The 14,908-nt window shown below is 36.8% G+C and overlaps 1 protein-coding gene across 1 annotated transcript in view; it reads right to left on the bottom strand.

The window, feature by feature from the left end:
* pth2ra (parathyroid hormone 2 receptor a) overlaps window positions 1-14,702 on the bottom strand; it is a gene marked incomplete at both ends in the record, with an annotated part of 85,885 nt that extends 71,183 nt beyond the window's left edge. Inside the window, one exon of the mRNA XM_079254429.1 lies at window positions 14,643-14,702. Coding sequence (XP_079110555.1) covers window positions 14,643-14,702 — 60 coding nt within the window. The remainder of the gene's footprint in view (window positions 1-14,642) is intronic.
* Window positions 14,703-14,908: the final 206 nt, after the last annotated feature.

Raw genomic sequence — 14,908 nt, 5'->3', positions numbered from 1 at the left:
TGATGGACGCTTCCAGCAGGATGATGCACCATGTCACAAAGCTCAAATCATCTCCAACTGCTGTCTTCACAATGAGGATGAGTTCACTGCACTCCAACTGCCTCCACAGTCACCAGATCTCAGTCCAGCAGGGCTGTTGTGGGATGTAGTGGAAACGAGAGATTCTTATCATGGATGTACAGCAACTGTGCTTCACAAGGTGTAAAGTCTGCTTCATGTCAATATGAAGCTAAATCTCAGGAATGTTTCCAACATCTTGTTGAATCTACGACACGATGACAGTTCTGAAGGAAAAAGAGGTCCAACACGGTACTAGCAAGGTGAACCTAATGAAGTAGCCAGTGAGTGTATAAAGGTCCAATAAACTTGAAGTAATATAGAGCTGCACTGCAAAAACTGAAATCTAAGTAAGATTAAAAATCTTAAATTGAGTACACATATGCCTATGATTTTTAAAGGTAAGAGAATAGTTTTTATGCCAGAGAATTCCTCTTGTTTTAAGAGTATTTTGACTTGTTTTGGAAAGTCTTGACTTGCCAAATTTTCTTGTTCTGTTGGCAGATAATTTATCTTATTTTAAGCAACATTTACCTAATTTTTGTATATTTTTTTTTCTTGTTTTTTAAGGCTGAGTTTTTGCAGTGTGCTGCGTACTTGGTCACACTTTACGTGAAGTTACAAAAATTCTTGCTAATGTTCCACAACAAATATGAAACTAATAATGTTTCATCGCTACAGTAAATATCTGTCAGTCAGTTGAGATTTTTTTAACGCCACACTGTTCCTAATTAACTCCTCACACATTGCTGATGTATTTTAGTGTGTGCAAAGTGCACGGCAGCATGCGTCATCCTCTCAGCGATCCACACTGTAAGAACATTACGTATACTTCTAGAATAATTTTGGTGGGAGTTACGTCTTGGTTTGACTTCAAACAGAGATCTGACTCCATCAAATGCAGCAGCAGCCGCAGCTCTCAGCAGATGAACCACGTTGTGCCTCATTCTTTCATCCCGTCCGCGCTAAATGCTCTTAAATATGCTGAAAATCACAGAGGGCTCTTTTTGTTGCATTTATAGCATTCTGGCCTTTTTCGCTGTAAAATTTCCAGCTAGGCACAATAATAAATGTTAAACGGGTTCAAGTTCTTATCTGTCTAACAGAGTCCTTTTTAAATGGCAGACTGCAGATGGCTTTGTACCACAGCTTTATTTCCACAACTCCTTGCAGGGGGGCTGGAGCCTTCTTCACCAGGCTTTTCTGCTATCAGATATATGCTTCATATTAGGCTTGATACTGTAAGAAAAAAAATTGCCAAAATGTGAAACTCGCACACCCTGACAGTGGATAAGAGGTTTCACTCTGAATCGTACTGGAAATCCTCTCATTTCATCATTCCTTTCATGCATTCAATGCCTCCCACTCCAGAAGCAGAAAAGCAGTCCCGCAGCCTGTTTCTTGCTCCACTGTTGCCGCTGCTCTTTCCATTACCGCCTTCTTTTTGTCACCTACACAAACCAATGCTTTCATTCCCAATGAGCTTTATTCAAGAAAGACTGGCGTATTTAATAAAGTTTCTTCCAACCTGACGCTTCGCTTTTTGTGCTTTTCACTTGATCGGGCTGTTCTGTTTGGTTAAAGCCTGGAAAAATCAGTAAATATATTTTTCTTCTTGTCTAAAATGTAGTGGTGTTCCAGTCCGTGGGGTTAAATGGAAATGTATTACGAGGTTGTTTTCTGTTGGGCAGCATTCACCTCACATAGTGAGAATTATTATTTGTATATGATTTTTATAGGATGAAACTATTTCGAGTTTTATAATAGCCATCTAAACATGTCTACGCATGCATTTTTTTTTTTCAGATAAACAAATGCATGAACGTATTATATCCTGCAATTGATTATGCTGAAGAATGACCACTTCAAACACATGTAGGAAACAGAGGAAGACAGAAATCATAAAATATCTAAGTCGACTGTATTTCTTATTACGTTTATTGACCAATTAAAAAAGGGCATTGTTGATTTTATGCTGCGAATATTTTCCTTTTTTTAAGCAATGAAATATTATTCCATTCCATCTCATTACTAATTATGAGGATTCAGTAGTTCCTGTGAACAGAAGCAATCTCCAGTGCTTTGGTGCATCAAAAACGAAGAAGCCTCTGTCTGAACACATTTCTTTGACTATGTCGTGTACAAGGTATGCAGTGCATATTGTTTTGTCGGATGTCTGCTGTCTTTATGCAAGTTGGTGTAAAATTTTACAGATGTGAATCCACCTTTTCTTGCAATAGCTTTTGTGTACGAGGGCAGTGTGTACCTGTTGTTTGGGTGTAAATATTTGGTCTTATCACCAGTCATAATGTGCACTTATCCTTTAAAATCACATTTAAATTGAGCCTGTGAATATTAACAGAATCCAGAATTCATGTATTAGACATTTTAAAAGACAGGAATTGAAACATAGTACTACGTATCAAACCTCTGTACAAAATACAGTTAATTAGAAAGCTAGACACTGTTTTAAATGCAAATAATGAAAATTACTACTACAGGATCGGATCATTTTCATTTTTAGCTGATGCCACCTGCATTTTCTCCAGGTTAAGGAGGACACATTGACTTGCTGTCATGGGGATTTGTAGGACGTGATCTCCATTAATGACATTCTTTCTCACTGCCCAAACACTCCGCATTTCCAGAGTTAAATTATGTCATTTACCAGCGATTTTGGAACCCAAACCGATGCTGCACATCATCAACTTAGTTTTCTCTGGCAAGACTTCATTTTTTCCTATATCATTTAAATAAGTCATTAATATTTATTGTAAGCTTAAAAAAATTATACAACTGTAGATTTTATGTTTTGTTTTGTTTTGTTTTTTTTATTAAATCAGAGGCATTTTGCTGTTTTGATATGTAACTTCACACATATTCTTAAAATAAATTGGCCAGGCGGAGTTGCCTTATAATTTCTAAAAAATACTCTACATTCTCTCCTAATCCTAGGAACAAAAATACTGGTGACCAGGACTAAATACTGGTCTTACACAAAATAGCTGTGTAAGACTAAATATTAGTCTTACACAGCTAAATATTCAAATCAGTGAAATTTCACTGAAATCACCGATGGCTAGCATTTGCCTAATTGTTCCTCATGTATTTTTGGGAGAGTGTGTTCTTTTCATACTTTTCATTCAGTATTTCTTGAGTGGTTGTGGTACTGAAGCCAACACTCAGGCTTATGTAAGAGCTGAAAGTCTGTTCTGCCCACAGTCAGAATGGTGAGGACCATACTGAGGAGCTCACACACTAAACTCACGTTTTACTGGTCAATGACTAACAAGACCGTCTGGTAACTCATGCGTCACAATTTCACTCAGCCAAGATTTATATGTGACATTCATCAGGTGATTCTGCTGTTTTCCTCTCAGAACTATCCAGCGAACATAACAGGTATGTTCATGTTTGTTTAGATCAGCTACTTGATTCCCTTTTTAGGGATTGTTCTTTTGTTGTTTGTTTTTTGTTTTATCTGTTTTACTGTCCAGACATGCACTGAAAAAAGTGATTTTGACCCTTAGTAAATGTTACATATCTTATTTAAGTATTTGTTAACAGAAATAGTTGTGTTATTTAACTCCACCTATAAACTATAAGTAATTTTAACACATATTGTCAAAGATATGACTACCATATTTTATTTAATTCTATGCAACTCGAAAAAATTAAGTGTAACAAACTGTTGCATACTATCGGGTTAGGAGTTTGAATTTTGCGCATGCGCAATAATATACCGCCATTTCAGAATTTTGGGACGCAGCTGGTCAGTTACCTGCAATCTGGACACCCTGCAGACGCTGTTTACCTCGTTACAGGCTGAACTCTACGTGTTTTGGTAAGTGTTTAAAAATCATTGGTATGTTGTAGTTTTACATGGACCACGATATAAGCCCTGTTTAATTGTTTAAAATTAATATATACTCAAGTATTTACAGCTAAGGACGTATTATATTCGGGCGGTTAAGCTAGCCTTATGGGAATGCTTTAGTGTGTTAAGTCAAAGTCGATGTGTTATAGTCAAATAATTAGGCTCCGGGCGGGGTATCAGAAATGGTGAGTTAAACTTAACTTAAGCGGATTGGACTTTGATGCTTATTGCGTGAGGTTTTTTTTTTCTTTCTTTTTTTACATAAACGCATTTAATGACAGTTTGCATTAGAAGCAATGCGGAACGTTTGTCAGTGCCGATTTCCGGGTACACCGATTACACTGATGCACACAGGAGTACTCGGTGACTTTTATTCCTATATTCAGCGAGTTTCCCATCCCCTCTAACAACAATTCTTTTTTAAATAAAACATCTAGCGACATTTTCAGGTGTTACACGAGACTTCTAAAGGCAGACGTGAAAAAACATGTCTTTTACTCTTCGCTATGACACGGGGGCGGGGGGGGGGTGGACTAAAACAAACAGACATACAAAGAAACCTTTTGAAGTACACAATAGCACCCGATTCCAACTAAACTCAGCAGTGTGGTCGGCACTTATCCATTTGATTTTATTGCTCGTGTTGTTCTCTGATTGCAAGTCTATAAGGGCTATTATTGCAGAATATTATTTAAACAATGTCTTGTCAGTAATATTCCTGCAATAATGGCCCTACACAAGTTGCTTTGAAAACAAAGCATCTTCTAAATAACAGTAGTAGTAGTAATTCCTGTTAATGAAGACAACATTTTAAAAGTGAAAAGTACTGTAACATATTGTACTCTTATTTAAAGGGAAGCATGTTAGTTAAAGTATTAAAAAATGGCACTTACATTTTGTGTTTGCTCAATTTGGATAGCTTATATTTCTTTTCCACTTTAAAAAATGTATTTTTGATTGTTTGTGGCTATTATTTCCTTTTGTGAAATTTAAATATACTAATAATGATACTTTTTGGGACAATAAATATGCGATTAAAATGACATTGAGACTGATAAATTAAAAGCTTTGTGGTAATTAGATGAGTTTTTAATTGAGTCCCACACCTAAAACCATACACAGATGACCTAACATAACATAGCATAGCATTTCTTTCCTTTCCCTAACTAATCTGTCATCTGGTGCATATTTCAGTCATGCTGAGGCACAGTTGAGATGTGGACTTTTTCTACTCATGATTTTGTATCCAATAAGAAGATTTACATTACATGTCTTTACAGAAATAATGTTGATAACATGTTTTTTGTATTGTTGAACCTTGTCAGGTTTATCACATCGGATTTTCAACCAAGCTTCAGACTTTTAATTTTCCTTAGGTGAGTACAATAAAAAATCCTTACTGCCATGTTCATCTTGTAAATCATGCAAGTTATAAAAATATATTAATTTCATCTACAAAACTGTGAATTGTGCCATGGAAATGTAATCAAATTTATGTTGTAGCATGTCTCTCAATCTCACCGTGATCATTAGCAAAAGATGGGTTAAACTAAGAATGCTTTTCATTTTTAAAAGTGTTCATAAAATCAAAAGTAGGTTGCCAATAATGTGTTTTCGGCGCCTGTAACGTATGATTACCATTGTCCTATGGGGCAGCAACACCATTTTAGTATGTTAAACAGTTTTACTCGCTTTAGGGGAAATTTATTTTAATGTACCTTCACATTAAGTATTTTCAAGGTAAAAGTTACTAACTTACAAAGTTTTTTTTTTCTCAAGATGTAAGGCTCTTGGTGATGCAGTGACTGTAAAACACTTAAGGTAATGTTTGATTCTCTGTCTTCTTTTCATCCCTACTTTTATGTGTTTGTCTAGTTTATGTGGCAGTGTAAAGACTGTGGTGTTGAATTGTCTAGACGCTCAGAGCTTCTTAAACATTACAGAAAAAGACATAGTCATTTTGGACGTGGCCATCATATTAAGTGTATACATCTAGATTGTCCCTGCATCTTTAAGACTTGGAATTCACTTTTGACACACCTGTCAAGAAGTCATAACAATGCCTTAAAGCACTCTGATAAATTTACATTTTCCTGCCAACTATGTGGCTTTAGTGAATTAGGAACTGAGCATGATTATTTTGTACATATAAACCATCATCTAAAAAACAACGAGACAGTCAATTGTGTTTTTAAAGGCTGTGAATACAAAACCAACATATATAGTACATTCAAGTCTCACAAAAGTCGAAAGCACAGTGTGCATTCCTTTGTAGATTTTAAGGACGGTATAGTCCATGGACTTTCTGTGACTGAAACTGGTGGTTCAGACAATGACGATTGCTGTGACAACAGCCAGTGTGATGTTGATTTGAATGCCACAAAGGATCAGACCAATGTAATTGAACAAAAGCTTGCAGCATTATTATTAAAACTAGAAAATATTTTTCATGTTCCCAGTGCAGCAATTGATGAGTTGCTGGAAGAATTTCAGTACTTGTTAAGTACAGCATCTCTGTCTAGTACAGCAGATGTGATACAAGACAGTAGTTACAGCCTTCAAGTTGATCAAACTTTCATTAAAGAACTCTCATCCACTCTGTGTGTCTAATCCCATATGCAAGTCAATTGGTAAAGGCTGTCCCTTGGCAACATCATTTAGGCGCAAAAAATACTACAAGGATCATTTCAAAGTTATAGAACCCATAGAATATATATTGGATGATAAAGGTAAACGAACACTGCAATATGTTCCAGTATTAAAAGTTCTGCACCAACTTTTCACAGACTGTAACATTCTTAATGCAGTGTTAGGCAGTAATTTCACACCAGAGGACAAAGGAACAGAGGTGATCTACAGGTCCTACCGAGATGGTTTGTTCTTTAAAGAAAACAGCTTTTTATCCGGAGGCCAGTTGAGAGTGTTACTTAATTTGTATGTGGATGATTTTGAAGTTTGCAATCCGCTTGGCACATCTCGCAAAAAACATAAAATCTGTGCTGTTTATTGGACTCTCAGCAATTTACCGCCTGGTTCCCATTCCTCATTGACATCCATTCATTTAGCTTTACTGTGCAGATCTGAAGATGTAAGGAGTTATGGTTATGAAAAGGTCCTAGAGCCCTTGCTGAAGGATCTTGTAACTTTAGAGAGTCACGGTATTTTTATTGCACAGCTTGGCAATCTTGTGAAGGGCACAATACAGTGTGTAATAGCAGATAACTTGGGAGCACATGGAATTGCTGGGTTTACAGAGAATTTTGTTGGTGAATACATTTGCCGTTTCTGTTTGGCCCAGAAGTCTGAAATTCAGCAGAAGGAAGTGAGTTCAAATGCGTTTACTCTCAGAAGGAAGGAGACACATGAAACACATGTTCGCACAGCACTGAGCAACATGAAACCCTGTTATGGTGTTAAAAGGCCATGTGTTCTCTCTGCAAATCTTTCTCATTTCAACATTTGCACTGGCTATCCCCCAGATGTTGCACATGACATCTTTGAGGGTATAATACCAGTTGAGTTGTCACATTGTCTGAATCATTTCATGTCCAAAAAATATTTCACACTGGACAGTCTCAATGAGTCCATTTTGAATTTTCCTTTCAAAGGGATAGACAGGACAAACCGACCACATTGCATTCCAAAGGCCTCCATGCAGAACAAGACTATTGGAGGAAACGCTCACGAAAATTGGAGTCTGTTGCGTTTTCTCCCATTTTTGGTAGGACACTTGGTTCCCTCAAATGAGCCCGCCTGGCAGGTCATTTTGGACCTGAAAGATATTGTAGATTTAGTTGTTGCACCAGTACATACTGAGCAATCACTTGCTTTCCTTGAGGAAAGAATCTGTGATCACAGATGCAGACTACAAGATGTGTTTCCAGGTATAAAACTTTTACCAAAACATCATTTCCTCGAACATTATCCACAGATGATTCGGTTTTTTGGTCCACTTGTTTGTCTGTGGACAATTAGGTTTGAAGCAAAGCATAGCTTTTTTAAACAGGTTGTTCGTCACACACGCTGCTTCAAGAACATACTCTTATCACTGACAGTAAAACATCAATTCATGATGGCATATTACTTGGAGTCAAACACAACCCAAAAATGCAACTTGACTGTCTCAGCTGTTTCAACAGTCTCTGTTGACATTTTGCATCAGGATGTACAGAAAGTTTTGAAACAAAAACACCCTGATATTGCACACATTCAACTCACTAAGACTGCATCTGTCAATGGAGTGACATACAGAGAGGGCATGATTGTTGTTTGTGGCTCTACTGGTGGCTTGCCAGACTTTGCAGAAGTTGTCCAGATGGTTGCTTTGGAGGGAAATTTGAGTTTCATTGTCAAAGAGTGCAGTGCTTGGTATATGGAACATTTTAGGTCATTTGAGTTGTGCCCAACCTCTCAAGTCTCCCTCATTCAATTTGATGCCCTCATGGACCCGTACCCCTTGGCAGATTACAGGATTGGAGGCCGCCGAATGGTGACACTTAAAAGATTCATACATATACAAGGTCATATCACACTATATCATGTTGTTCTTATATGTTCTTCGGTTTACTCATTGGTTTATTTTTATTTTTCATGTATAGATTGAAGAATGGCAGAGCCCATAAAGCTGAGAGTCATCGTAGAAGAGGATGACTACAGAAGACTTGATCTCCACTCAGGAAAGCCAAAGACTTTAATGGACTTGCACAAAACAATTTGTGATACATTTGGAATTGAAAAAGACTTTCGCATTCAATTCATGGATCCTGATTTCAACAATGAGTTCATGAACATTACATCAGTGCAAGACATTCAGGACAGAGGAACAATTAAGCTTGTGTATGTACAAAATTCTTTGGATATGAATCCCATTTCAAGGCCAAACTCTGCAACCCCTGCTGGATCCTCTGCAAGCCCCACAAGCATTCACACACCTCAGAGTGTGTCCTCATTGTCTTCATCTGACTCTGACACCACCATCATTCTGTCTCATTCAGACAGTGAGCTGAGAACATGTGCATGGCCACGTGACTTCACCATTCCTCGCTTTCCATACAATGTGGAGGTTCAGCTTCAACAAGGAAATGGGATATTCAGAGAAACTAGCACAAGTCTTAAGATTTCACCAGGGCTGAAGTCTGACATCCTTGAAAAACTGGCTGAAGAAATTTTCCAGTATACAGCATATCCACAAAATCAGCAGATAGATGATGTAGCAGAGGCGCTCATCAAAAAATTTCCTTGTTTGCAAGATCAGTCTGCCACTGGATACTACAGCTGGATGATTAGCCTGAAATACAAGATGGCCAATTACCGGACAAAGATGCGAAACATTGGATGTCCTGAAGTGACTGTTAATGCATTGAAAAATAAATCAAGAGATGAATGCTTCCCAGCCAAAAATGTAAAGAAAGCTAAAAAGGCAGAGGTCAACTATTGTCCTTCACACCCCACTGGTCAAACAGATGACAGTCTGGAAAACTTGCGAGTTGAACTTTTGACTGATGTCAGACAAAGAAACCGGGAATCAGTTGTCAGAGAGAAGATGTCTAAAACGTTCTCCTACCGAAGAAAAGAGGTGGTGCATGGAAGTCCAGGTGCTGGAGAGATGAAAATGAGGTGGCCTGCACTTTTCCATATTCATGAGGTAAAATGCATATTTGCTTCCATCCAGTGGGACTCTCTTCATTGTGCAATTCCTCTATCTGTTATGTTATTTTGTAAATAACTGAGCTGTGTTCTTTTTCTTCTGCCACTTTTTTATGCAACAGATAAATGCTGAATTTCAGCGAATTACAACACATCCACTTGAGACGACCTTCATGGCACGGTTAGACAGTCTTCAGCCTCATCTGACATCCATTTTCCAGAAGAAGGGAGGTGTCACTGGTCAGAAACTAGCCAAACATCTGCAGATCTTACAAGAGGTAGCTGTTCAGTCATTGTTGTCAAAATGTGTACTTTAAGATGTTCAGTTCTAGTATAGGCTAGATTGTTAAAATAAAACACATTTCCAAAGAAATACTTGACATGTTGACATGCTTTGGTAGATTAGCACAGCCAGCCCTTTCTCTGGTGGGACAGTTCATGTACACCACCTGCACTGAGCAAGATTTTTGATGCTTAGCCAACATGTTCTCTAAACTCATCATAAATTAATGCTTGGTCAGGTTCCCTCTGTCACATTTCACAATCTCTGGAAGCCACATAATAACAAAGGTGTACGCGACACGTAAAAATGTGACTCAGATGGCGCTTCACCAAGCGTTTGCTTAGTACAGCTCTTTCTGTCTTTACATTCATTCAAGTCACATATAGCCACACCACCATTATTTTGTTATCAAAGGGATAAGGATATTAAGATAACTGGATTGGTAAATAAAAACATTTTTGTAATTATTTTAATGACTGGAAATGTTTGTAATCAGTGCATCTCTTCACACAGGCATCAAATGATGTTCATTCAAAAAGGGCAGCAGTTCTTAGAGCACTTTGCATCTACCTTGGTGAGGATGATGGACATCTGATTCATGAGTATATGGTAAGTTTAATGTTCTGAATGTAACCTGTTTTTCAGATTCTGAAGTTGTTTGCCCTTTAGTTTTGGCTCCCCACTGGGTCTCTTCAGTGTACAACAGAAGTGTCTGTTGTGTTAAAATCTGTAAAATGCACAAATAGAAATAAGCAGTCAAACACTTTTTGCCTGCTAGTTGTGGTTTTAGGATGCTTTAAAAAATGTGTTTTACTTCTTTTATTTCTGTTCATTTTCTTTCATTTCAAAATTCCTTGGCAGAACGTCATGGCTTGGGAATGCCCATCGCCATAAATACCAGAAACAGTACTTTTCTGTCTGATGAATATAGTTTAAACTTTAATTTATTACTTTTTTTTCTTTTTTACATAATTTAAATCTGTTTCATTAAATAATGACATTATATTTCTATGGCCATTTTTGTTCTCCATGAATGAACAAAAGTAAGGTGCAGAGTCTTAAGCTGTTTCATGTACCCCTCTAAAGGCCAGATTCCACCAGGTCTGTCAGCAACACGTTCTGTTTAAACCACGGCCACTGGAGCTGATCGCGCCCATTTTAGTCAATCGTGTGATTTACACCGGGCATGCAATGGCACGTGTCCGTCAGATGCAACATGTTGCCGCTCTCTGCTTAAGATACACAGCAGATCTGTTTTTGACAGACTGCTTTCAGACCGCGTCAATCCCACTAGTTCAAACAGAGCCAGACAGGAAATCGGACACGGGACCAGTGTAAAACATGCGGTATATTTAAATATAAAATCTCTCCTCTGGTTTAGGGGGAAACCAGCTCCCTCTCCTACCTCTTCTAACCCTTCTACCTTCGCCAAACGACCAGAAAACGATCCTCCCACAGGCAGACGGACATATTTTTCTTTTTACTTAAGCATCTTCATCCACACTCGATGCTGTAGTAAATGTTGATGCTTAATTCATGCTACTTCCTGAACTCTGACTGTTATCCATACTGCAGTTACAGCCACTCCGCATCTGAGGGACTCTGTAATCTGTATATCGACACGCCACAGAGGCTGGAGCAAAACTGCGGCGGAGACAAAATGCGTTGCACACACGCTTGGTGTAAATTGGCCATAACCCACTGTTGCAGTATTGCAACATCAGATATAATGAGCTCTAAATCTAGTTTGATTTATATGTTCCAAACATAATGTATTGAATTTCCCTTTGGGAATTAATAAAGTATTTTTCATTTTCATTTCATAATCTCACAAAAATACGGTTTTTAAGATTTTATCTACTTGAGTCAGGACCAATCTAGTCAAACAATATAAAAATAGATTATTCTGATGAAAAGTTTACAGGTAGTGTAAAGTCGTGAGCAAATTATCGAGCCATAAAAACATCTTTTGTCTTTCAGTGGTGTGAGGACAAACGATAAGACCCAATTATTATGTAAATGTGGTTTAGAGTTTAAAAAAATAACATTGGCAAGTCATTTTTAAGGATGGCTTAAAGTGATGTATTGTTACAAGCTGGGGTCTTTCAGGGTTAAAAGAATAAGTTGGTGTTAATTCAATTTCAACTCAACTTTATTTCTATAGCACCAGTTCATGACAGTGTCATCTCAAGGCACTTAACAATCAGTTTGAGCCAACCTGACTGTCATGCATTGATTCATACAAGCAAGTTTATGGCAAATAGTGTTACAGTACATAATTCTCAAATCTTTTACATGTAGTGATGAGTCTTATGCTGCTTTACCTGTTCATGTCAGAGTAAAATGCTTTGTTTTTGTTGCTTATATAAAAGCACACCTTGGAACACACAGTGCCCATGAAACACTGGATGCACAAATGGACAGTGCCCTGATTGAAATCTGAAAATGACTGTTGTGCAGATGTAAAATGTCTGGTTAAAATATTGTTTTTGTGGCAAAGAATTCTAATCTTTCCATTTTTTCCTTTTTACTTAAAATATGCAGGACATCGAAGGAAATGCCATCCAGACAGACATGCAGAAGTGGTCTATGGGCATTTACGTCATCAGCAAGGACGGTGGAGATCCTGGACACCATGATGACATTGGAATTTGTGTTGATGGAGCAATCATCCTGGACAACATTGTATCTGCAGCCCAAGCTTGTGCAATGATGCTTGGAGTGATCTATGCATTGAACCTGGCCTACCCCAAGGAACTGAGACACTACTATGAATTCATTCAAAAGGTACTCATGGAAATGGATGGGGAAAAGCTTACCCCCAAAGTCCTTGGAATAAAGAACAAAATCAGTGTTGGACTGTAAAGATTCTTCAGCCACAATTGTTGTTCAGTGTTGTGAGTTGTGAAAGAAATGGTTACTGTGAATTTTAAAGTAGCATCACAAAGACTTCCACAATTTCTTTTTTTATTTGTAGAAGATAGCTGTATTCATGCAGGCAGTGGTAAGGAGACACTTTTATACACATGCTTGTTGTTATGTGTTAGGGCAGTAATGAAGGATCGCCTCTTGCCTGTTTCAGACCAACATTTTAAGAAAGTGACAGGATATGCACTTATACTCAACAAAGAGATGAAACGTTGCTTTTTGATAATATGGTTATTTCAGAGTCAGTAACCTGTAATTTTTTTTTTCAGATGTTTGCCCAGTATTTATGGTTTGGGATTTAAACGTTGCTGAAAGTTGTTTTTTCCTCTACGTAAAGTTCTCAATTGAATACATTGATATTTGTGCAAAAAAGCTGTTGAGTAACTTCTATAAAGGATGCCTACCACTTAAACTGCAACAGTAATTGTACTATTGTGAAGCATACACTGATAAGGACACTACACAGTGTCAGTTTATGTTGTTCATTCCATCCCTATGCTTACAGTCGGCAGGTGATTAGCAGGTTACTGCTTTCTTGTTTTTGATATTTAGAATTAAAAGCTAATTAAGATAAATAAATATTGCTCATTTGTACCTTGCATTCAACTAATTCTATTGTATTATGTACATGCAGACTTAATGTACCAGATTTTTCTTTATTAATGGTTCTTGTTTACACAATCAAAGCAGCATTTTTCTTTTGCAAACAGATTAATATATCTGTTAATGTTAACAGTGTTATTTATGCACTGCAGGTTTGACTTTTTTTTTAATGGTGAAAAACATATTCTGAAGTCATTACCTTTGATGTGACGTGTTAAATATGGAAACGATATTAAAGATGGTTGTCTAAACACATTTTGTGGTTCAGTGGGTTGTATAACTAAAAATCTTTCACTTGTCAACTTTAAAAAAGAATAGTATTTAATTCATTTAATTAAAAGTGCACTTTTTTTTTAAAAAAAAGCATACTTAATTTATTTAAGTACATTTAAAATGGGTTTAATTGAATATACTAATGACATTAGTTTAAAATATACTCAAAATAATTGAGTAGGAGTTCCATAATCAATTTTATTTGAATTCACTTAAAAATTATTTGTTCAGTCAACATAATTAAAATATCTAGCTTCAGATAAAATTATTTCGTGCAACCTCTTACCTTAATAAAATTATGTTCACCCAACAAATCATTTTTTTGAGTGTGTGTTGCAGGCAGTCCAGGCTGCTCATCGCAAATTAATACCTGGGATGTAAGGAAATTTGGAAGAAGGTGGTTGTTAAAATACTTTACTGTGAGTTTAACCTTGGTTAAACTCACAGTAAAGTATTTTAACAACCACCTTCAAAAGCTGACAGTAACTGGTGTTGGTACTAATTCAGCCAATAATGCAAAAAGATAAATTACTTAGAGTGTGAATGTCTGAAAGATGTAAACAGACAGTGGCAGCAAAAAATGATTATAAAATATGACTCATAAGCAACAGTTTTCTTCTCCTGTTGACACTTTAACCCTTTTATGTTTGTAAGGATTCACTAGAAAAAAGGGGAAAGATACATGGAAGATGGGCTAACTCCACACACACATAAAGTCTGGATATTTTGTCTATACAAAGAATAAAACTAATAATAAAAAATATTGCTTTAGTTGACAGATTTGGTGGATTCGTGTTTATTTTCTAATGGTGATTGTGGTTGGCGTTGTTACTCACCCATCATTTTATACATTAGATGGGAACAATTGTTCCAAAGTGTTATATCAGAAAAATATATTATAGTGGGTTTTTTTTTTTTTTTTTTTTTTTTTTTTAAATAAAATAAAAATAAAGCTGGCAATGTGGTGTTTCTTACCTGTGCGTCAATTCCAGTCCAATAAATAAAAAAGTTTAACATCCATAGCGGCAAGTTCATTGTCGGTCGGTGCGTTTTCATCCCTGATAGTGTAAATAATAATGATAAGAAAATGATTAAACTATAAAATTAGACGTTCAGTTTAATCCTCGTCGCGTCGCCATATATTTGGATAAATCTTTGGATAAGTTTCTCCCCAAGTTGTGATCCACAGATTAAACGACTTCATCAGATCCTAAATCCACGTGTTCCCATCCAGATGTGCA

The sequence above is a fragment of the Telmatherina bonti genome (genome assembly GCF_933228915.1).
Source record: "Telmatherina bonti genome assembly, chromosome: 15".
NCBI lineage: Eukaryota > Metazoa > Chordata > Actinopteri > Atheriniformes > Telmatherinidae > Telmatherina > Telmatherina bonti.
The sequence above is the reverse complement of the archived record's forward strand: the minus strand, read 5'-3'. Positions and strand labels throughout refer to the sequence as shown.